This window comes from Fonsecaea pedrosoi, assembly GCF_000835455.1.
Source record: "Fonsecaea pedrosoi CBS 271.37 unplaced genomic scaffold supercont1.5, whole genome shotgun sequence".
Lineage (NCBI taxonomy): Eukaryota > Fungi > Ascomycota > Eurotiomycetes > Chaetothyriales > Herpotrichiellaceae > Fonsecaea > Fonsecaea pedrosoi.
The window spans coordinates 1,226,444-1,249,716 of record NW_013550611.1 but is presented as its reverse complement, the minus strand read 5'-3'; the positions used below and the strand labels follow the sequence as shown (position 1 = coordinate 1,249,716).

The 23,273-nt window shown below is 49.8% G+C and overlaps 5 protein-coding genes across 5 annotated transcripts; 2 read left to right on the top strand and 3 right to left on the bottom strand.

Moving 5' to 3' along the window:
- Nucleotides 1-3,598: 3,598 nt before the first annotated feature.
- Nucleotides 3,599-4,725, bottom strand: Z517_07919 (uncharacterized protein; the record flags this gene model as incomplete). The annotated part of the gene is made up of 3 exons (XM_013426440.1): nucleotides 3,599-4,327; nucleotides 4,377-4,459; nucleotides 4,515-4,725. The coding sequence occupies 3 exons, from the start codon at nucleotides 4,723-4,725 to the stop codon at nucleotides 3,599-3,601; spliced, it is 1,023 nt and encodes a 340-aa protein (XP_013281894.1).
- A 2,049-nt stretch (nucleotides 4,726-6,774) lies between these two features.
- On the bottom strand, nucleotides 6,775-8,385 carry Z517_07918 (uncharacterized protein; the record flags this gene model as incomplete). Its single annotated transcript, XM_013426439.1, has 1 exon — nucleotides 6,775-8,385. One exon carries the CDS (start codon nucleotides 8,383-8,385, stop codon nucleotides 6,775-6,777), a length of 1,611 nt encoding a protein of 536 aa, XP_013281893.1.
- A 1,182-nt stretch (nucleotides 8,386-9,567) lies between these two features.
- Z517_07917 (uncharacterized protein) lies at nucleotides 9,568-10,687 on the top strand (the record flags this gene model as incomplete). The annotated part of the gene is made up of 2 exons (XM_013426438.1): nucleotides 9,568-9,990; nucleotides 10,037-10,687. The coding sequence occupies 2 exons, from the start codon at nucleotides 9,568-9,570 to the stop codon at nucleotides 10,685-10,687; spliced, it is 1,074 nt and encodes a 357-aa protein (XP_013281892.1).
- Nucleotides 10,688-12,318: 1,631 nt separating this feature from the next.
- Nucleotides 12,319-14,208, bottom strand: Z517_07916 (T-complex protein 1, theta subunit; the record flags this gene model as incomplete). The annotated part of the gene is made up of 3 exons (XM_013426437.1): nucleotides 12,319-13,667; nucleotides 13,726-14,062; nucleotides 14,116-14,208. 3 exons carry the CDS (start codon nucleotides 14,206-14,208, stop codon nucleotides 12,319-12,321), a joined length of 1,779 nt encoding a protein of 592 aa, XP_013281891.1.
- A 264-nt stretch (nucleotides 14,209-14,472) lies between these two features.
- On the top strand, nucleotides 14,473-17,215 carry Z517_07915 (uncharacterized protein; the record flags this gene model as incomplete). The annotated part of the gene is made up of 3 exons (XM_013426436.1): nucleotides 14,473-14,549; nucleotides 14,600-15,389; nucleotides 15,437-17,215. 3 exons carry the CDS (start codon nucleotides 14,473-14,475, stop codon nucleotides 17,213-17,215), a joined length of 2,646 nt encoding a protein of 881 aa, XP_013281890.1.
- Nucleotides 17,216-23,273: the final 6,058 nt, after the last annotated feature.

Genomic DNA, 23,273 nt, shown 5'->3' with positions numbered 1-23,273 from the left:
AGTACGTATTAAGTAGGCGTATCGCTCGTAAACTAGAATAGTCCTCCCGTCTACGGCGCGCGCTATAAGTCTAGCTAGTTCTCCTAGTATTATATTCTTAATATAAAAGCTTTATAATACGAAGTTAGTCTCCGCCCTTAAGTTAACTAATGCTCTTAATATACGAGGACCTTATAGAGTTATTACTTATATATTAATAATTATATAGAATAATACTTATATTATACTTTAAAGAGGAAGCTCTAATACTATTAAGGTACTTATAATATAGATACTTAGTTTTTTAAACCTTCTACGGGTTTACCGCTTAACTTATACTTTAAGTCTACGTTCTTCTTCGAAGTCTAATATTTACTAGAACGATAGCCCTTCTTACTATAGTTATAGTAGTTTTCGTCGAACTTCGACTACTACTTTTTCTTTATCTTTTTAATAACTATTATCTCCTTAGAAGTAGTCGTAGGCCTCGTAAATACTCTCTATTTACTTATAGTCTACGCTTTATATACTTTATAGCTCCTATTAATCTCTTTAATACGCTAAGTTATAATAAGGACTTATTCCCGACTAGTTACCTCTAGTATCTCTCTTAAAACGGCTATTCTTAATTTAGGACGTAGTAAGTTAAGGAAATGCTAGGCCTATCGCTTAAGTAACGGTATATCGTCTAGAATATCCTACTTAATAACGACGATCTCGTCTAGGAGTTCCCTCGTAGTCTAATCCTTCCGCTATTTCCTTACTTATAGCTTAGAAGTAGTAAGCGAAAGGTAATTACTTAAAGTAGTAATAAGATCCCGATAGAACTATAAAAACTCCTACTACGTAGTAACGTCCCTTTCCTTAGATATCTACTACCTTATAGCGGTATCCTTAAGGTATATAACTACTATATTAATACGAAGCGTATACTCCTCTTCCGGAATATTTATACTTATAAACTAGAGTTCCTATACTATCTTAAATTTAGTATATTCCTTAAGATTATTCGTAGAATACCTTAATAGCTTAACTAGACGTAATTATTTACTCTAGTTAGGCCCTAAACTAATTAATAAAGGCTATTTTACTATCCGAGCCGGTATACCTTCTATAAGTACGGTATTAGTAGGCTCTCTACTTACTAACTCTCTTTCTCTATTACGTATTACTTCTTCTATCCTCTTTTAAGCTAGCCTTCGGATAACCTCGTTATACCTCTCTTTTACTATAAGCTACGGTACCTCGCCTCTCCTCTATAACCTAGCGTTATCCTCCCCTACGGGATAGATACTACTCGATAGCTCTCCTCTTACTTAAGTAGAGGAATCGTTAGATTATAAGGGGACGATCGTAGGTTAAAGAGGCTATTCGATCTCTTCGAATTTAGGACTCGATCTTAACTAGGATCGATTACGGGCCTACGCCCGCGTCCTTACCGCGCTTAATATACTTATAGTATACTAGTACTATATTTACTATCTACGATAGGAAGCGTTAATAAATTATTAGATCCGTTACCTAACTAGAGGGTAAATATATATACTATAGGATTAATAATGATAGATAACTAGTCTATAGATAGAGATGTTAACGCTTAAAGAAGGCTTTAAGGTTAATAGGTATGACCCCTCTTACTATATATATACGGTAAGCTAGCTACTTAGCTGGCGGCCTAACTCCTTAGTTAGTAGCCTAAGCCGAGTGTCCAGTATCACGTGGGTGTTCGTAATACGGACGAAGGAGCGAATCGACTAAATAGTCGCTAGCGCGAGAGTAAAGCGGCGGAGGATGAGTTAGCGGCGTAGGGGCGGAAGACGATAGTTCGGGGATATTATATAACTATATTGTTAGAAACGGCCTTCATATGACCTGGAGCGCGGAGCGCCTAGAGGTAGGTCTGCCGAGGCGGTAGCCTTATAAGATGAGTCTAGGTTACGTACTGTACGTGACCACCTAAAAAGGAAAGAAAGGATATAATGGTATATTAGTATAGAGTATATCAACATATTAACATACCATTCCTAGTTACCTATTCGGGATACGCCTTATAAGTATATAGCTACGCTCATTACCCTTTTATAGTTATACTCTCTCGTAGCTAACTTATAATATCTACTTCACTATACTATTCTGAAGTTACTCGACTATTCATACCTTGCGTACTCTCGACCCAGCTCATGTAATAAAGGAACTGTGACTGAGGAAGTCTAACTACGTTAGGCTATATAGGAAGCAGCTCTGACATATATATAGTTATATATACATCAGTTACAAACATATATACATACTGTAATGGGGAGGAAAGTAGGCCAAAACGTGATTGGTGGAAATTACCTGTACAATGTACAGGATGGCACTCTCGGTCATTGGTTGGTGGGATCTCAGGCATTAGGTCTGAGGTTCTCTTTTCTTTCTTCAGATATCATAGGGAATCCCCAAAAGGGGAATCAATCAATCAGGTTATCTACTAAGTTATAAAACCGACCTGATCAGGACCTTCGATGCTATCTTTATTGTTACTGTGCGACAGCCGTTACCCCTAGCACCATGCCCACCGCCGTACGAGTTGATACCTCTGGCTAAGAGCCTCGCCCCAGTTCAATACATGCCACATAATTTTGGATTTTCAAGCGGGGTTTCGAGAATACCCATATCTCTTCATTACAAAAAAAAGGTGGCTATTTCTGGTGTCCAAGTACATCATGATAATAAATGCCGACTTGTTGTTCCCAAGTTGCCCTGTTCCGTCCGTATACATAGACTGGCTGGGAATAGATATGGAAAAGTCCGCATATTGCCCTGACCTCATCCTCGAACGACAGCTTGAAAAAAGGAAAGGACATTCCAGTGGAATTAGGGATAAAGAAAGGAGAAAAAGGGAGATATTGAGACATCCGCCGCCGCCGCCACCGCCAGCTTCCGTTGGGCTGACTGGTACATTTCCCCCATGCATACATCTCGAACCCTCGCTGAGATAGATGCCAAAACGAGACCCATCCTCCGGGAATACACATATCAAGAGTAGGAAAATACATACGTAGAAGGAAAGATAAATACTCTCGTTGGGACATCTGCTCCGCTCCCATTTATCAACGCAGATTGAGACCTCTCTCAACCAGTCATCGAAACATAGATCTCCAAAATGTCATCCACACCAAGGAAGAGCCAGCTCTCCGATGTCGTCCCGTTTGTTTCTGTTCAGTGGAAAATGTAAGATCGTCTCGTAAAAGTTGTCGTGGTCTCGTGAGAGTTGCAATTTTCCACTGCGTTTTCCTTTGCGTTTCGAAGTGGCATATCCCTTCGGGGTCAAGTCTGGGAACAGGACAGCTTCGCTCCCATATGTAGTTTGGAATCGTACAGACAAAGTTGCCGCAGAGAAGGAAGTCCCATTGCAGCGCGAGACGGTCATAACAGCGGGAAGAACGGGATCGACCAAACTCCAAATGCTCATGTCAGACCAAGTGATCTCTAGGACATGGGGTTGCTTGCGCAGGTCATGTTTATAGAAAGCAAATATGGTGACTTTTCTGTTTCTGGGCCGAAAATGCTGCAGTCGCGAGGGGAATTCCATCTGGCCCCAAAAGGGCCAAAGTGCCGTCCTTGTGACACTTTGCCGTTACACGAAGTTCTTTGCCGTCACCATCGGGCCTTGTTTCAAAGTCAGTGTTTGCCGACTAAAGTTCGTCCAGCCGTCCGAGGGCTTGGTCAGCTCGTGCCGCTCTTCATGCGCAGTTCCTAGCCGAGGTGTATGCACACCAGGCCCATCGGCGCGGTGACCAGACCTGTTGGCGGAGGTCTTGTCTGGCAAAAAACCCTTGAAAAGAGGCTTCAGGCAAGGTATACATGCACAGACGATACCCGTGCCAACCTCAACCACCGACCATTTCATTGTGGATACCGATCCCATGGTGACATCCAGGCTGTCGACACTCCTGAGTACACTTATGCGTAGAGCCGATGCGACGGTTGCGAACAAGCCAATGGCAAACAGTAAAGACACGATATACTTTTGCCTCGCTGGTAGTTTAAGCCTGTAAAAGACTGGCAACGGTAGGGTACACAGCAAGAAGTCGGTAAATATCGAAAAAGCGGTGGTGAAGTAATAGAACGAGACGATTTGCAAGCAGTCTCTGGGAAGAGTAAAGTCCCAAGCTGCGCGGACCGGATGGCATTGGAAGATGGTAACGAGGATACTGCAGATCCAGACCGCGATAATGGCCACACCGAGAGCATACATTATTTTCCGAAAGGTAGGAGTCGGGAAAACTCGAAGATACGAAGTAACGATGGATATCTTGACCAGCATCAAGGCCGTCACGTACATGATTTGACATGTCCACAAGGTCTATTGCTGGTCAGCTTATTCTTTATCGAAGAAGGAGGTGTTTTATGACCTGAATCACTTTCTTTGTGTTGTCAACCAATCTGGAGTCCTGCGGGAGGTCATAGATGTGTTTCCCTAGGCCATATCGTATGCCTTTTGCTGTTGTCAGACAACACAATCGTCTCTCGGGTTGTATTCGCCAACTTACCAACTATCGACATAGCGGAGAAGGCATCAGCGAAGAGGCCAGCCGCCACCATGAGGAAATCGTCAACAGCCACCTGTCTCACCACGAAGCCTCTGACGATCAAGCGTATGATGATGATGACGGAATTGACACAGATAAAGGATATGTTGACTCGATAGATCTCTCCCACGTACGAATCGTGAGGTAGAAGATCTGTTGGAACTTGATTCATGATGAATAGATTCCGGCTTGGTCTGCCGTTGGGGTCCAATAGCAGGACGCGGGCGCTGTCCAATTACTGCAGTAAGGTTGACACTGGTGGGATAGCCAAAGGCAAACAGGCATAAAGAGGTATCAGAAATCGATATCACATTGATGAAAAGGCAAATACTGCATGATGAGGCTCGTTTTCGGGGGATCGAGAGGAAAAGCAAGCGCTATAAGGTCCAACGGTTTTTTCCCCCTCTTGCAGGTCGAGCTCTTTCTTTCCCTGGTTGTTTCCCCTTCCCCGTGGGCGCTCCGAGTCAAACAGGCATCGATGCATAGCGAGGGTTGCCGGGTTGGCACTTGTTGGGAGAAGTCTTGCCATTCTGGGGGGTCCAACCAATATCCAACCTGGTCAGGACTCAGTCTTTGCCTCCGTCGCGTGCCGTTGCAGAGGGGTTTTGGGACTAGAAGAGCGTGATAAACAGCGTGTATGGTGTGAAGGTGGCAGGGAGGACTGACCAAGGATACGCGAGAAGAGGCAGATGGTGCGATTAGCGCGAGGCACAGAGACGTGGAGATGGATTCTGGATGCGATGGATGTTTCCCGAAATGGCTCTGACAGGGCGCTTGGCAGCGGCCCCTGAACAGGCCTTTTTCTGCAAAATGCCTTTCTTGCCCTCTCATTCGCTGCGCAGCCAACAATTAGTTTGGCAAATACTCTCGAAATTCCCCTCCTGTACAATGTGTGTGGAGATTTCCCTCAGAGACAAGTCCAACACCCATGATCCCGGCATCCTCTCCACGAGGGAGAATCGTCAGGCAACTGTCAGAGCGCCACTGCCAGCCGCGTGGGATGAAGACAAGGTAAATAGCATGGTCTGACACAGAGCGGCCATACTTACACCCTTTCTCGCCGAAGACCGCCTACAGTAACGAAAGACCTACTCTGTAAGGAATTACTTGTTGATGGCCGGTGTGAAGGACAGAGTAAAACCATCGAAACAACCCAATAGAATGCTAATGAGAAGTGAAGAGTATCTGCGATCTGCATGATACCTCCCGACGCTACCATGTCTGACCACGTACTTAATGCTCATTTCCCCCCAAACGGGAACTATCGTACCATACACACGCCTTTGAATACGGGACATGCACCTGCAGAATCGCGTCCGCCTCCCCGAAGCGTCTCCCCCTCCTGTTCATGCACCGAAGACGTTGACAGAAGGAGCCAATATGCATGAGGACCCTGGTCCGGAGGAGCTTCTTCTGGGGAATCACCGTTTGAGAAGATAGGATCGACAAGCTTTCTCGGAGATTTTCTGTGATGACGGTAGATTCTACGAGTACGAACACTAGTTGGAGCCATGACTATTGGAAACCGAATCTCTCCATCCTCAGTCAGCAGCCACAAAGTCTCCCGCTACCGAGCAGGGGATGATTCTGGTCGAGAGACGAGTATGCCCTTTCCATCGGTCTCGTATGATTCTGTCCGGTATTTTTCAGGGAGCCACGAGGGAGATTTCACGACCTGTTTGGTGATATCATGACTCCGAGTAATAGTCGATCCTTTCCCAAGCATGCCTGTCCATTCTTAATGGGGCGAACTGCATTACCAGAACCCAAGTGATTGGACAAGACGATACACACACTGTGCTGCACTTCATGATCAGGCGGGTCGTGGGGCTTGCGAAAAGGACCATTACAGACTTGAATTCAATTATCAATTAGAAGACAGTGTCGTATCCTCTAGCAGCTTCTAGCATGCCTCCCGTCGTCACCAGATCATGACACAAAACGCATGTGAAAGCAATCCCTGCCCAAACTTAGCAACTGGATAACAGTAAGCCAACCTCGAACACCGTCTTCCTCAAAAGGGCTTGGTTGCAAAGGAATTGTGATAGTGCTCTTGATCCAGGCTCAGGCCGATCAGAAAGATTGTAATTGGGAGCAACTTCCCACTTGGCAAGAACCGCTGTGAACCTTTCCGCAAGAAGATCGGTACCAATTCAATTCCTTGTCATTGCCTCACTCAACTTGAGTTGCCAGATCCAACATGCACAAGTTCTTGTCCACCTCACATTGGTCTGTTTTCTTGTGGGTATGAACTCCAGAAGCCGAGATCTGGCTGGGCTCGACTACCTGAAGAGTCTTTATCCGGGAGGACTGGTGATACTGCGTGAACGTACTCGAAGGGTGAGTTAGGGGGTTCTTCCGCCCACTTTGTGCTGTAAGTCGCGGCCTCAAACTGGGCCCGTTTCCTATCTGCTCGTATATGCCAGGGTACTGGTGCCGTGGGTTTGGTGACGGTCGATGGTATTGGCCCTCGACTACCCACATAGCTTGGGTTTGGAGACCGTGACATGATGCATTCTAACAACCAATCAAGCTTTGTCTGCGGCAATGAGTCCATGGCTCGTCGGTGTATGAAACGGAAGAGACCATAGACTGGTCCCCCGAGGCAAATGAAGGCAGCAAGAATGCTAAACACCGCAATAAATGCATTGGATAGTTGCACGGCAGGAACACGGACGCTTATTGTCCGTTTGGCTGTCCGCTTCCGTTGAGTGTCTTTTGTGATCATGTAGGTCTGATAGAAACGTTGCAGCTCTCTTGCGCTGATGGTGGAAATCTTCTGGTCCGCCATTGACTCGTCTTTAAAGCGTGTGAAGTAGTTGTTTACCATTGCGGAAGGAATGCTAAAAACATCGTCAACATCGGGGAATCCTATCCAATCTGGATCCGGTATGCGATCGTTGGTGAGCTGGACAGTACAATCAACCCGCGTATATGAAGCAGAGCCCACCGGGCCCTCACCAAACCGACATGGGGCGTAATCATCAGACGCATTCTTCGGTGCGTGGTGAACATGCAAAGCTACCATGGACATATTCACCATGCGGTATGTCCCGATATGGCTGAGAGCTTCATCCCAATTTGAGTAGTTGGCCGCATACATACAGAGAAGCAAGTCTTTGATAAACGTTGCGTTGGTGTAGAAATCTCCAGCGTCGTAGTAGCCGTAGTCACTGGTCAGAAATGCAGGAAAAATTTCATCTTCTATTGCACCGCCAAACTTCCCTGTCAAAGTATCGCACTCTGACGTGAGGTACAGGGTCACTGGCGTTGACTCGATGGTCTCGCAGCTCATACTCCAAGTGTTGTTCCATTCGTCAGGACGGTAGACCCAAAAATCCGAAGTGTCGGGGATGTAGTCCAGCAGTTGGTCAACAGGAAAATTGGCACGTTCGAGACTCGTTTGGGTCAGATTCCACGGCACTTGTGAGACTGGCATGCTGTTATCTGTTCTCTGCGCAAGATGCCCATTGACCTCCGTGTGTACCACGACTTCGGTCAGTCTTGTTGAGTATTTGGCAATAGGACCAGATAATATGGTTGTGATTGAGAGAGCAATGACAACGAGGCTCTGAGCGACAATATTCCAATGTTGGAAGGCATGAGATTTCAACAGGAGGAGGATATCGATAGCCTCGCCTGGAGTGTTCAAGCTGAGCAGGGACGATACAGGCACGGCCTTTCCTTTGGCAGCTTGTCGCGCCCCAAGTGACCAGTAGCAGCGGGTGAATACGAAGATAGACATGCCACTGAGGGCTGTCACGAAGACATTCAAGACTGCTTGAACATCCTCCAACTCCCATGACCGGGGTAATGTAGTCCAGGGACTCATAGTGAGTAAAGGAAAGTCGCCGGCACTCTTTCGTTAACAGAAGATGGACAAGCACCGCAAAGCTGGAGGCGAAGGACGATTGTACAACTATGGCAGAGCCAGCCTGACACAATTAATACCCGTCGAGGCAATGTCATGGTCGAACATCATCTTGGGCTTAAACTCGTCAAACCTCTTGATCTTGGTGGGGGCCATATCGAAGAGGCTTGGATCGATATCCTCGGCCATGAGTTGGGAGACTTTAGACGAGCTCTGCGTGGTCGAAAAATGAAGGCCTCGCTTAGCAACTCAACTTCCATATCCTTTTTGGATTGCCAAGGTTGCCGGACTCGGGGCACCGTGAACACCCGTCCAGTCGGGTGGAGTGTCAAGGCGACAGATTGGATCATTCAAGAGGGAGCATCTCTCCGGCTTCTGGGCAGCTGAAAAGCCTTGCTGTTCTCAATCACGCTTCAAGACGTCTCTCGTATTCAACTCTTCCGATTATCCCGTATGGAAGGAACTAGGGATTTCAAATCCAGTGAGGGCGCAGATAAGGGAGGAGCGGCGACACCAACTGATCACACCACAGGGCAAATGGATGAAATTTTGATGCAGTGTTGCTCGCCCTGGAGACGCATGTGACATGTAACGGAGGGCCATTCAGACTATCTAGCAAGGCTGAAGTGTGTTCTCAGCAAAGAGAGATAGAACTTGCCTGTGCCTACCTGATGGACATGGGAGAAAATGTCGTGAGAGATGGCAAAGTAGAGACGATTTTTAGGACGTTCTCGGATTGAGAAGGTTCTGTTGGCATATCAATGTCAGAACTAGAATTATGTAACAAGCGCATCGTACACACATAATATCATCAAGTGCAAACAGATGCTAATGTGGCTGTGAGTGGCACTGAGTGGCATAGTTTTCTCGATGCAGAGGCCCTCACCACAACTCCTACTCGGCGCACTTTCCTCAAAACTCAATGCACCTCCTGCGTTTGTGTCAACGCGATTCAAGACACCGTCGACTTGAATTCCACTTCCAAAAACATCCCTTGGTGGCTTCAAAGGGGACTCGTCCACATTTTCTCAGCTTTGACCATCAATCGATTCTCGATTCTCGATTCTCATCTATAACTTCAGGGGTATTGTTCACATGCTCCTGTGACCTGAGCGACACCTCTCCTCTATCTGACTCTGAAAAATGGACACCAAAGATACGCCTTTCCCTCCAGCGGGCGATCTCCCCCTTCATCGAAACGCGCCCCTTGCGCCCACACAAGAGCTTGCCTACCGTAAGAAATGTATCGAGCTCAAGCGGCGGCTCGCCGAGATCGAGAGCAACAATGATGCTACCCGAAAGAGAATTATCCAAGAAACGGAGCACGTCCAGAAGATGCGCCTGCTCCGCGCCATCCTTCTCAACCACCTGCAGGACATTATGACTGCTCCAGCCAAGAAGTTGACCCCCGAGCAACTCGATAAGATTGGAGTTCTTGCAAATGGCAGCGGTAGTCTGGCCGAGCTGGCCGGGAGTAGCGTGGCACCTGAGTTGCAACGCAGGAGACCTGATGGGGAAGGTTTACTGGACGACAGCTCCGAAGCGAGTGATGAAGATGAACCCGAGGTTAGGAAGCCCTTTGCTCTCCATGGCAGACGCTTACCCGACACAGCCCGTCGAGCGACCTGAGCGACGGAGGAGAACCAACAACACGTACCGAGAGGCTATCATGAACACGACCACCCCTGGAGAGGCCGCACCGAACATGTATCAACAAACCACGTTGCCCAACCTTGCTCCCGCGAGCTCTTTCTCCCCAGTCCCTCCTCACGATCCCGCTACACTTACCTCGTCCTTCCGCATCAACTCCTCCACTCCACAAGCACCTGCAAATCCTGGATCCCAGCAACAATTTCCTGACGCGTCATATCCGCAATCATCTCCTATTCCAGGCGACCAGCACCTGCCAGTACCCTACGAGTCGCCGAGTCAGCAACGACCACCAAGTATACCCGCTGCACCAGAAGTCGGTGCGAACGGTGTTGCGCGCTCATCAGGAGCACCGGTACGCCCAGAACGACCAGAAGCACCCTATGTGCAATTTACAATGCACATGAGACCACAGTTAGAAGCTGATGATTACCCTCCTGAGCAAATTCCTGCTCGTATTCAGGCAGAATGGGATGGCCTTAGTGCGGACAACAGGAAGCTGTGGGACGACCGCTATGAAGACCAGATGAAAGAATATACGGTCGCTATGGATGCTTGGAAGCGTGCTAGTAGGAGAGAGCCATCAGGCAGTGGATTTTCCTCCAACTCATAGAGTGAGCCCGACACAACAATCAATTGCAACGATCAAAGCACGTCGCTTTAACAACCACCGATTCACCAGTCGCCATGGAGATACTAATGTTTTTGACCTTGACTATACGACCCCACAGCCTACACCAAGGCAAGTCGTGTACAGTCCTTCAGTGTTCGACCGAGCATCACCTCAAATTTGCAATAGGTGTCAGCATGTATCTCCATGGCTGGACTTTGCGGTTGAGGGTTTACCCGCATCCGCATCAAGACATCACCCTTGCGCTTATCGCGGACGAACGTCAGACTTGCGACAGCTGGTCCAGGTTACATGGCAGACAACGTTGAAATGACTTAGCATACTGAAACACGGTTGGACGACAGCTCATCGCATCATCACGTTGAGAGCTTCCCATTGCCCCATCTCATGAATATTGTTTCCGTCAGTGCAGCCATCGATGGGCTTGATCCTGCGAGAACTAATAGACAATTGAACTCTACCGAATGCTAGCCGTTAATCCCTAACGTGGTCTAGACGGAACGAGCCACCCTTCCGAGAGCACTCAACAAAACATCAATGACTGCGAATAAAAGATCAGACTCCGCATTCGGCACTATTCACTCATCGGGATTTCTGTATGGGTTAATACTGCATATCAGGAAATCATCCTAGTCAGCTGTTGCAGCATTGGTTTGGTTCTCAATTCTGATGCCAATACTGGGCACAGGGCAGAAAAGGGGTCCAGGAATGAAGTCAAAGTCATGAATGCTCTCTCTGGCTTAGTGATAGACTTCTGGTGCTTTTTTTGTTAGGAGGATGGTCGTGACGGAAGAGATGGCAGTGATACATGCTTTGCATTTGATATCAACCATATGGCAACACTAACTGCTATCTGGTCCACACCGAAGCTGACACGTGCCTGAATTCTGGTGGCACGGCGCTTTGAAGAATTACCCAACATGGATTCAGGATGCTCGGGTGCGCGTGGAACACATTAGTGTATATCATGGGTGAATGAGGAAACAATATCACTCCGTGCAGCGAGCGAACTACAATAGAGTCTGCACTATTTTTTGGTTGCCACGGTTCATTTGTTTTTTGCCTCTTGTAGCATCTGAGCCTCGCAGAGCTGAGAGGGCCATCTATCTGGGCACTCAATCCTCGACGCTTTTTCACCAAACAAAGTCTCCTGTCTGCCACCCTCCCATACATGTTGACGCGTCTTCCTTGTCTCGCCTCTGCGCTGAGCCATCCGCATGTCCCATCCCAGTCCCAGTCTTGTGTTGAGGTGCCTTGCCGATGTGCTAAACCATTACGGGCGTTCCATACACAGACAAGTACTGACTGTAAGCTCTGTGGCGATCGCGCTCGACAACGTCCAACGCCACAGACACAGGCAGGTGAGGTATTCCCGGCTTTCCAGGATTTTGCTCATGGCAGTCGTCGGAATGAGTTCGTGACTCCCGTGGCGACGCGTACCAGGCATAAAAGCGGGTTGCTCGTCGTGATACCATCTTCTCGAGACGCTCGTTCGCCCATGGCACGCATGGATTTGGCTGTCTCCATGCTTTCTGTTCTTTCATCAAATCAACCGTAAAAAACCATTATTCATTCCCCTTTCTTTCCCTTTGCCTCTACCTGTTTTCTACCCCTCAATCTTCATCCCAGTTCGGATTGGGCCCTGGTGGCTTGGGCCCTCCAGCTTGCCGCGCGACGATGATTTGATCAACGCTCAGAACCGTTCTCGCCGCTTCCGTGGCAAGTCGAATCGCCCACGACTTGGTCACCATCAGGTCCAGGATGCCTTCTTCCAGGGCATCCAGCACACCGGATGGTTCGCTGACTTCCAGGTCGATACCCGTTGTCCAGTAAGGTTCTTCCGATTCATCAGATTCGGCAGAGTCGTCGGAATCGTCGTTTTCCTCGTCATCTTCGTCGTCGTCGCTTTCGTCTTGTTCGCCATTTGCTTGTTTCCGGCGTTTCACCTCCTCGCTGGATCCTACTCGGCGTTGGTGAGCTGTGTACAACCTTGCTACCACTTCTGTCGCATCCAGTCCGGCACTCTCTGCCAACGTTCTCGGGATAACCTCGAACGCCTCCGCATATTTTCTGATGGCGTACTGCGGTAAGCCTGGCGTCTTGTCTGCGAAATGGCTGATTCTCTCCACAAGTTGCATTTCCGTTGCACCCGCGCCTGGAACAAGTCGAGGATCTTTTGTTACCGCTTTTATAACGTTGACACCGTCATCAATTGCGCGCTCCACATCGTCGAGATGGTTTTGAGTTGCGCCTCTCAGCACGATGGTCGCTGTACGTGTCGTCGCTGTCTCAGACTCTTGGCGGAAGACGGTTACTCTGTCACCACCGATCTCAGTGGTCTCGACGACATCGATGCTGCCCATTTCATCGGGCATGGGCGCTCCAAGGCGGGCCAGAGGAGTGGCGTTACACACACTGCAGAGGCGTCGAAGTTCAAACTTCGACATAATTTTGACAACGAGGATACCCATTCGATTCAAGTAGTGCATAGCCAGTTCGCCCACGGTCGCGCCTGCAACGCACACGCGAACTCCCGTATCGTAGATTTCTCGGATGGCGCTTTCAAGCTGGGCTTCCTCGCCTTTGGAGAAGGCCATCATTTCCTTTGCGTTTTTCAGCAGAACGGTTCCCTTTGTTTCTGTCTGGGAGATGTCGATCGGGCATGAGAACACGGCGACTTTCGCCTTTTTCGCTCGCTTCACCAGACCTTCCGGTTCGCGGCCAAAGACCATGCCTTTAACGACTTGGGAAGAAGCGAGGTCTCCGCCCATGATCTTCACTACGCGAATATTGTCGACATTGAAATTTGCCGGATTCTTGGGTAGCACGGCCAGCACAGCCTGGGCAATCAACTGCGAAATAAGATCCTCGGAGCCAGATTGCTTTGAAGCAACAACAGTGCGAAGGGCTTTGCTGAGCTCGGCGGCGGACCGAACATCAGAGACGGTGTCAACTTCCAAGTCTATTGGCCCAGTGTCAGTATTTCGCTCTTGAGAGGAGAACGGGTAGTGCCCTGGTACCTTCTAAGCACTTCAGAGCATAGGCCTGCGCCTTCTCATACCCAGACACGATATCGCTTGTTTTTAGACCCATTCGTATTAATTCCTCGGCTTTCTTGAGCAGTTCTCCAGCCAGAATAATGACCATGTTTGTGCCATCTCCCATCTCTGCCTCTTGTTGTTGACTGGCCATGACTAGTAATTTTGCGGCGGGGTGCACTACGTCTAGTTCACGAAGGATGGTTGCAGCGTCGGAAGTCAGAATCATCTTGGACAGATGGTTAATGACAATTTTGTTGCGGCCATATGGACCGAGTGAGGTTTGAACGGTCTGGGCAATTGTTCTGCACGCATCGATCTGTAAAGACGAGTTAGAACATGAGTGGCCTGAGGGGTTGAGAGAGGACATACATTTCGTATCACGGCACCATCCTCAGCGTCATAGCTGTTGTAGCCGGGCTTGAACAGCCCTGACTGGGAGGCCTGGGGTATAGCTAGAGACATCGCGGTGACCGGTGAGCAAAAAGTCGAGAAGATGTCGACTGGATGGAGGGGATGAAATCCGTGACAAAAATTATTGACGTTGCCCCAAGGCTGGACGTCAGCCTTGCCAAGCCGGTCACGTACTTCGTCCTCGTGAAGTGAGTGCCCGCCATGTCTTCAACCTAGTCAATATTGACGTTTATGGGTGGCTACCTAGGTATGCTGGTGCTGTCACGATAATGAGTACCTACGGAAGCGCGGAAGAGTCTTCAAAACTTCACAAGCATGGCAGGACCACCCGCCGACAGCAATGGATCTCACCTTGACTTGATGTCTGCGGAGGACGGTGATATCTCTTCAAGGTAACGTACTCAAAAAAAGGCGCATGGCTTTGCTAATATCTGGGGACTAGACTGCCCGATACTACCGACTCAGAATCACCGGCTCGCCCTATAGACCCTTCTCCCCTCCCATCACCGCATGCGAACAAGACACCCTCGAAAGTAACAACTCTGAGGCTCCCTGTGAACGGGGAGGCGTTTGAGACCAGCACCACCACTGAAGGAGGCGGTTCTCACAATCCTGAACACGTCGGCCAGAAAGATGATGGCCCACTTGATTGGTACGTGGAGGGGCCAGGCAGGCGAGTGGGCTACGACGACCTGACTGCAATCGATTGGATCTATGAGTATACAAAAGAGCGGCAACGACTGAGAAAGTTCCTGGCACATGATACGGGCCTTGTTGGAAATTTGAGGCAATTACTCGATGCCAGTCACGTTTGGTTCGTCCTCGTCGCAAGTGGAATCTCGGTGGGTTGCGTCGCAGCTTTCGTCAACATCGCCTCAGACTGGCTGGGCGATATCAAGACAGGTTACTGCAAGAAAGGAATTGGCGGAGGCGATTTCTATCTCAACAAACAATTCTGCTGTTGGGGTCATGATGAATTCACTCAGTGTCAGGATTGGACACCATGGCCTGCAGCATTGGGTATCAGAGCAAAGGCCGGCCAGTTCATTATGGGCTACATTTTTTTCATTGTCTTTTCTATACTTTTTGCCGTTTCAGCCGCGGTCCTTGTCAAACACTATTCGGTCTATGCCCAACACAGTGGCATACCAGAAATCAAGACCGTCCTGGGAGGATTCGTCATCAGAAGATTTCTCGGCACATGGACTCTGATCACAAAGTCTTTTGGTTTGGTGGGTTCATCGATAGATCTGTTGGTATTTGACCTGACATCGCACAGATACTTGCAGTTTCTTCGGGCATGTGGCTTGGAAAAGAAGGCCCATTCGTCCACCTGGCTTGCTGCTGCGCCAATCTCATCATGAAGCCATTTGAGTCGCTGAGCCAGAACGAAGCTCGAAAGCGAGAAGTCCTTTCCGCCGCAGCTGCATCTGGTATCTCAGTTGCCTTTGGCGCGCCAATCGGTGGTGTGCTGTTTTCACTTGAGCAGCTCTCGTATTACTTCCCGGACAAGACTATGTGGCAATCGTTTGTGTGCGCGATGGTGGCAGCAGTCACGCTTCAAGCGTTGAACCCGTTCCATACTGGCAAAATCGTCCTCTACCAAGTCACCTACACGATTAGGTGGCACAGCTTTGAACTTGCGCCATTTATTGTCCTCGGAGTCATCGGCGGAGTATATGGTGGACTGTTCATCAAACTAAACATGTTCGTGGCAAGACTGCGTAAATCTACAAACTATCCGTTTCACAACAAGCCGCTTCTCGAAATACTTGTTGTCTCCGCCCTCTCTGCCGTCATCAACTACCCGAACCTCTTCATGCGGGCTCAGTTGTCTGAATTGGTGTACTATCTGTTTGCAGAGTGTGCGACTATCGGGAACAACGATATTTTTGGTCTCTGTCGTGCCACAACTGCAGGGGCTCTGTCTATGGCATGGCTCTTGGTCGCGGCTTCATTACTGGGTTTCTTGCTTGCGAGCATTACATTCGGATTGCGAATTCCGGCAGGGATTATTCTGCCCTCGCTGGCCATTGGCGCGCTTTATGGGAGAACACTGGGTGTGTTTGTTGAGCTGATACAAAAACACTTCTCGACGTCGTTCTTGTTCGCTGCCTGCGAACCTGATGTTGCCTGCGTTATTCCCGGCACATATGCGATCGTGGGTGCTGCTTCAGCACTGGCCGGGGTTACAAGGATGACCGTTTCGATTGTTGTTATCGTATTCGAGCTAACAGGTGCCCTTACTTACGTTTTGCCAATTATGATTGCGGTCATGCTTGCCAAATGGATTGGAGATGTCTTTTCGCCACGAGGCATCTATGAGTCTTGGATTCAATTCAACGAGTATCCATATCTCGAAAACAAGGACGATGCAACGGTGCCTCATGTTCTTGTTTCGAGTCTCATGACAAGAGTGGAGGAAATGAAGTGCCTAGATGCCAACAGGTCTTATACTGTCGGAAGTCTACAAAAGATCCTCCGAAGCACATCTTATCGCGGGTTCCCAGTGGTTGCGTTCAGAAAGCCAGCAGGTGATGTCGCTGAGACAGGTGCAAATCGACACTACCCACGCGAGAACACTCTTCTAGGCTACATCTCTCGAGTCGAGCTGGCCTTTGCGCTGGAGCGGATGACGCATCCCGGTAGTCACCAGTCCAGACTCGAAGCTGAAACGGTTGTTGATTCAAGAACCCTGTGTTATTTTACCTACCACCCCGACATTGCTTTGGGTACTGGGATCGACTTGCGGCCGTGGATGGACCAGACGCCTATCACGTTGAATGCGAACAGCTCCCTTCAACTCGCGGTGCACATGTTCCAGAAACTTGGGCTTCGATACCTCCTTTTTGTTGAGCGTGGCGCATTCAGAGGCATGCTCACCAAAAAAGACGTTTGGTGGATACTGTCCGCATCCGCAGATGGACGCAAGGCTGGAGTGTTTGTCGCCGATGCAGAAGCTGTTCGAGACTCTGTTTTGGACGAAGAGGCCGAGGAAGCCAGAGGCCTCCTTCAAGCAGACTCAGGTGATCGAGATCATCAAAGACTGCCGACTTAATCAAACTTCCATTTACCAGAGTCTGGACCTTGCCCTTTTTTTACCTTTTTCTTAGGAACATACCAGAAGCCATGGCATTGAGCACCTAAATTTCCCAAGGTCCGAATGTTCGGGTCTACGGAAGTTTTCTCCCGGCAGAAACTCAACAGGGAACTCGGTGGTCGACGCGGGATCCTCACTGATTATTACCCATAACTGCCACCAGCAGCAAGCCAAAAAAAAAGGGGGGGCTATGCTGTTTCAGCAGTCCAGTCCAACGCATCTTTCTGCCTCTGCCATGGAGCCATAGGACAACTTCCCCCTTGCATAATCTCCCGAAAAGTCAGAAGCAAACTCTCTTGTACACACAAACTTACAAGGACGTACAAATTCTGTCGGTAAACTGCGGTGATCCATAGAAAACCCAGAGGGAAAGGCCCAGAAGCCCAGCTGATCATCCGCTCTCTAGAAGGTCTGGAATATCGCTTAGAAAGACATTGGCCCATGCCACCTCTGGCGTGTCTCTAGCAACTCCTTTAGGTTATGGTTTGGCGAACTTTAAGGCTCTACAGCAGGACTACCACGAGGCGAAGACGCAATATATTGGTGTCTTTGGCCACAGCACCAGGAGCAAACTCGTCATTGGTCCTGGGCCAGCAACTGGAGCCCTGCTTGCCCACGGGAAAAAACAGGGGACGATGAGGCGAGGGAGCTGAGCCGAGCCTCGCGCGTTACCTATGCTCCCTCCTGATGATCCCCTTTCCCGCAACCGAAATGATCAGCAACAACGTGTCGATTCACATGGCCTCAAGCAACGAGGCATGCCGGATTGGCAGTTCAATGCGCGTTGCACCGATAATGATAAACTAATGCACACACAGTACACCAACCCCCTCTGAGTACAACTAAGGACGCGTCGATACTGCTAATCGTCTGCAATCATCACTTAGCTTGCTCTGGTCTCAAACTCAGGCCCTGCGAAGTCGGGCACGCCGCGGTGGTCGTGAGGCGCCGAGTCAACTACTTGGAGAAGATGGTGAAGATTTCGAATCTTTTGCGAAGCGTGCGACCAATACGGGGCATGATTTGCGTGCGCCACGAGGTGCTAAGCGAACATCCACTTGTTCTCTGGTGGGAACGAGCACGGCTCGGGGATCAGCCCTGAACCTCAATGGTGTCAGAAGCAAGCTCTCTGCTGCTTTTTCCAGTAATCCTTCACCGGCAGCTAAGATGAGGTTACCCACGCGTACCTGCTGAATCGGTCTTGACTCTTGAATCTCGAGTCTCACTTCCCGCACAGATGCCGCCATGGTTCGTCTCAGGTGTACACCGTAGAGATGACACAGCCTTTATCCGACTCGACGAAATCTCCAAGCGACACCACCAACACCTTGGAAATGAGTTAGCTGATCAATAATGCCAGCTCTTCCATTGCGCGGGAGTCGGAGTTCCTGCCTAGTCAAAGCGATTACCCACCTCTTTTGTTGACCAGGGCAGGACAAGTATGTACGATCTACTCGGGATGTTCTAACAGACTGGCAGACTGGCAGACTCGGTTTCTCAAACGAGCTTCAATAGCTTCAGGGGCAGACGGCTGAGCCCTATTTACAGCCGAAGCAATATTCTACAGTCTATCGATCGATCTGGTGAGGATGACCTCGGCTCCAATATTCATGCCCAAATGGACACGATATCGATTTTACTCGTAGAAGCCACTCCTGCACTCAGATTGGCAACCGCCGTTTCTGGTTACATCACTACAATTGGGAGCCATTTCTCTCCGTCAGTGTCGATCTCTGTGGTTTTTGACGTACAATGGTCATAATGGTGTAGATAGCGAGTGCGATCAAGGGAGCTCGTTGCAAATCATTGGTGCTGATGGAAAAACTCTCAACAGGCTCCACGCCCCTCCACTCTAGCACGTTGCTTCAGCTGCAACACGTTTTTTGGTTTATTACCAGGTACATGCCTAGGGGACGTTGTACCACCTGGAATGTCACTGGGCCTGGGAGTTACGGACAAGAAATTCCTAGTCAATGGACCCAAATCTGCGGACCCAAGGCGAAGCATAATGCCCACTACTGATGCAGGAAAATGGGGGTTTTCCTTTGAAGCCAGAGAAATCCGTGCACGAGCAGCGAGGTGGGAGCACTCAGACGAACCAGCGACATGGCCCAGTACGAGAAAGTCCTGCACGGCAACGATGACGATAGCGAAAGGTCCTCAAAAGTCGTAATTGTTGCAGTTGTGAGGCTCCTCAGCAAGTTCAAATTAATTGAAAACCCAACATTCGTATGGCTTGTGCCAACGAGGAGATTGGACAGCATGGCCAAACTGGAATGACCATGGTCCTTTCTTGCAGGGTATACCGGTGCTTTGGATTGGTCACCAAACCCTTGGAGTTTGGATGCCTGTGGCCGCGAAACCCAACAGCAAATCCGAAATGTGGGAGCTGATCAACAAGCTGCTGATCCTTGCCGCGAACGAACCCAAACCATGAAGACTCTGAGAAGTGAGGCTTCTGCAATCAACAGGTCTGATAGGAGTATAAGCGCCACAATCTCACCCCTGGCTGCTCAAGCATGTGGATATCTATCTGTACGAATGATGACGGTTGTGGAAGCAGTGAACGGAGTGGTACGCAATGGATGTACTCGGTACTCACATGTACCTACCGAGTACTCGGTACAGTACGTGCGATACTCCAGCCACCTCCAAGTCCTCGGTATGAATCGACGATCAAGGGGTCAGAGCTGCCCTGAGTACCGAGTACAACTTGTCGCTGGGAAAAGTCATGCCACCCATCTCGCTTACAGGTACAACGAGACTGGTGTACGTGCACTCTGAAACGAACTGTTCAGATGCTAGAATTCTATCCAACAATGCCGGCAGTTTGAGGGGATCAAGCCCTTTACCCTAGTCTCTCGCTTGGGGGGCTTGGAATTGGGGAATCTGATGAAAACCTACTAGGTAAATATCTTGGATGCTAGTCACTTCCCCGGGCCCCCTAACCCTGGCTTGAGCAGCACCAATAGCGAAGAGGGCTTGGAAGCCTGAGCCATGGAAGGGAGCCTACTGAACGGTGCTCTAACTACTCGTATACCGGAGCACTCAACTGTATCACCTTTACCTGGAGCTTTCGAGTATTCCGTGCCTGGTTCATTGATTTAGTGGTACGTAATGTGCTGACAGTGGCAATATAGTCAACTCACATGCTTCAAGCGGCTGGTCTTGCCTATTTACGTACTATCACTCTGGTTGTACTCGACCATTGGACGCAATCGTCGACAGACGACGTCAGACCGTTGGATCCTTCTGCACACTGTGAACCATGCTGTCGAACACAAGGGTGATCTACGCCACATGACGACGTTCTCGACGACCATAGCAAAATCAGTTGAGCTCGAGGGCGAACGGTCGTTGGCACGGCCTTTGCGATGGATGCCCTAAAATCAACAATCTGCTTCTACTGGACACACCACCAGCATGGCCATAGGCAAATAATCGTAATAAGTCGGTACCTGAAGCAGCCCGATGCTTTGGGGAAAATCCCTTGGTGCAGGGATCCATCAGTCGGGTCTTTGTTACCCATCACTCTCTGGGTGCCGTGGGGCGAATGTGGCTGGTTCCTTCTTTGGTGTCTGGACTTTTCATGCAGGTTCCCATGTCACTGGCACCCTTTTCCGACAGGGCTACCCTGTTTCGCCTATGAAGACTGTGCCGGGTGTCTCCTGAATGATGCCAGTGGATGAATGTTGAGGAAACAAGCCACCCTTTCCCCTGGGCAGCTTGCAGTGGCTTCCCGCCGTTTGTTTGTCCTAGTGGATGACGGCATGATGACACAGAGTCAGACATCGCTAGTGTATACGACGCAGAATCATACTCCCGAGAACAGAGAGGGCCATCAAGGCGAATATGATCAAGTTGCTGGATGGACTCGATACAAGTCTCCGGCCAGTTTACCAGGTGTTATTCGAAACATAACCAAGGCAACCAGCACCGTATCGTCCAATTTGGGGAGTCCATGTGATCTACGATATTTTGGTCTTCTTTCCAGGAGACGGTATCGAGACATGTTCCATTTGGGGAGCGGGCCCATCTTTGATCTGCCTCAATGCTGCCGTTTTGCTCTTCCGTGTGCAGCAGAAAGAGGGAATTGAGGTACCTACACCCGAGCAAAGCCATCGCTAACATTCTGCAAGTCAAGGTCTAGCTCTGTCGATCACTTACTCCAGAGGTCCAGGTACGCACATTCCCTACATACTCGTACATATATACGTACATAGGTGCAAATGGAACGTGGTTTGAGATCATATTAGCTTTCGTTACGACACCGGGAAATTTCGATAAACCCAGGAAGGATTGATACCCAGGCACCCCCCAAGGGTTTTTCTTTTTGGCTTCACCATGCTCCACCAGCCAGCCTAGAAGGCGTCTTGCCATTTGTTGGCCAGCATGGTCGACCGTTGAACGAAAAGGTGTGGTACCTTACATTTGACAAAGTCCATTGTTCCCGAGTCCAGAAGGCATGCGGCAAGGATTTCCTGGTCTGTCTGTCGTCTACCCGTTGGCCCCCGTTGCCAATGCCATTGCCAATGTCACCGAAAGGCAAAAGGGCCACAACGGCGGTGCCTGGCCCTGTACTCGGGACTGTATACCTCCAGACCCAGGAGTTCTGGGAGTTCTGGACCTCGTACCTATGCCGAGTCAGTCCCTCATGTCACAGTGTTTCCGAACTCTCCTTTGGAACTATCACGGGGGTTGTCCGTGACGTGTGAGTTCCTGCCCCCATGGGTCCTTTGACGGGAGCCACAGAGTTGTCAAAGAACGGAGGCTGCCCAGGCTCGAGTTCCGACGCGTTTGTTCCTGGGGGAAGGAAGGTCTTGAAGGGCTCCAGAGTTGAAGGGAAAGGCCCGGAAGTGCCCAGCTTGAGACTCTCGAGCAACGTTGGTGGACATTTCCCTGACCCCTTGATTCTTTACCGAGCAAGGAAAGCCTGGACGCAGATCACTGCCACTACTACTGCAACCCGGCGCCCCCAGAGAAAAGGCTCGAATGGGCAGCCAGTCTGAGACGTGAATCGCCCCGCAGTGGTCGGAATACCATGCAGCATGAGCATCTGGTGGTATCCTCCGACGAGCCCTCGCAGCGTTTGCAGGAGCCTCTGGTTTCTTGAACTAAAAGGCGCCTAATGCCGGCTCTTCGGCGCCGGCTACCTGTCTTTCCTACAGTGGCATGGTTCCAGGCGCTCGGTGCAACACCATCTCCATGCCCGCGCCTCGTACGGAGCACGGAGCCTGCCAGAGCACCCCTCCCAGACCTCTCTCGCTCTCGACCCACGGGCGTTGAGATTCTCCACCCGCTGCACAGGTGCAAAAGGGCCTCCCCCTGGTGCCCCCAGACTGGCCAAACCTGTCATTACATGACATCCGCCGTCCCAGAAGCAAGGCTCCACACAGCGTTGCGCCATGGGACTCCCCCACCGCGCCGGTGCGACTGGTCAGAATCGATCGCGCCTCATGGTCTCAAATGCTAAGGTGCTCGTGGTCAATGATGAGAGTTGCCCCCACAGAGTCGGTTTGACCTTGTCGGAGAGAAAAGTAAGTGCAGCAAATCCACCAATTTGCAAGCTACTTCCACTCCAGTCTCCTCCCCCCAAGAAGCATCCAAGTGCAATACTATACTCTTTAGCCATTGTAACCCCCCTCAGGATTCCATTCTGATATCCCCGTCTCTCGGGTGTCCACTGAGGAAAACAAAATTGAGAGGCCCTCCACGTGGTAACCGATCTCCCCTAGTTCTCTCAGGATCTTCCTTCTTGATGAAATTGGTTTGACGCTAGAGGGAGAGCACTGCCAGTCGGGCATCTCTTTCCATGACCAAACACAACCGTTCCTACTCCAGCGCCGAGGTGTCGAGAGAGACCACCGAAAACCTCTACGAGTTGGGACTGCTCAGTCGTCCTCGATCAAGGTCTCGGACGAGCACAAACCATTCGAAACCGGCCCACAGTAAGACCTCCAGCAACATTCCTTCTTTTTGCGGCCGGGATTCCCCTTCTCCAGCGTTGTTGCCACAG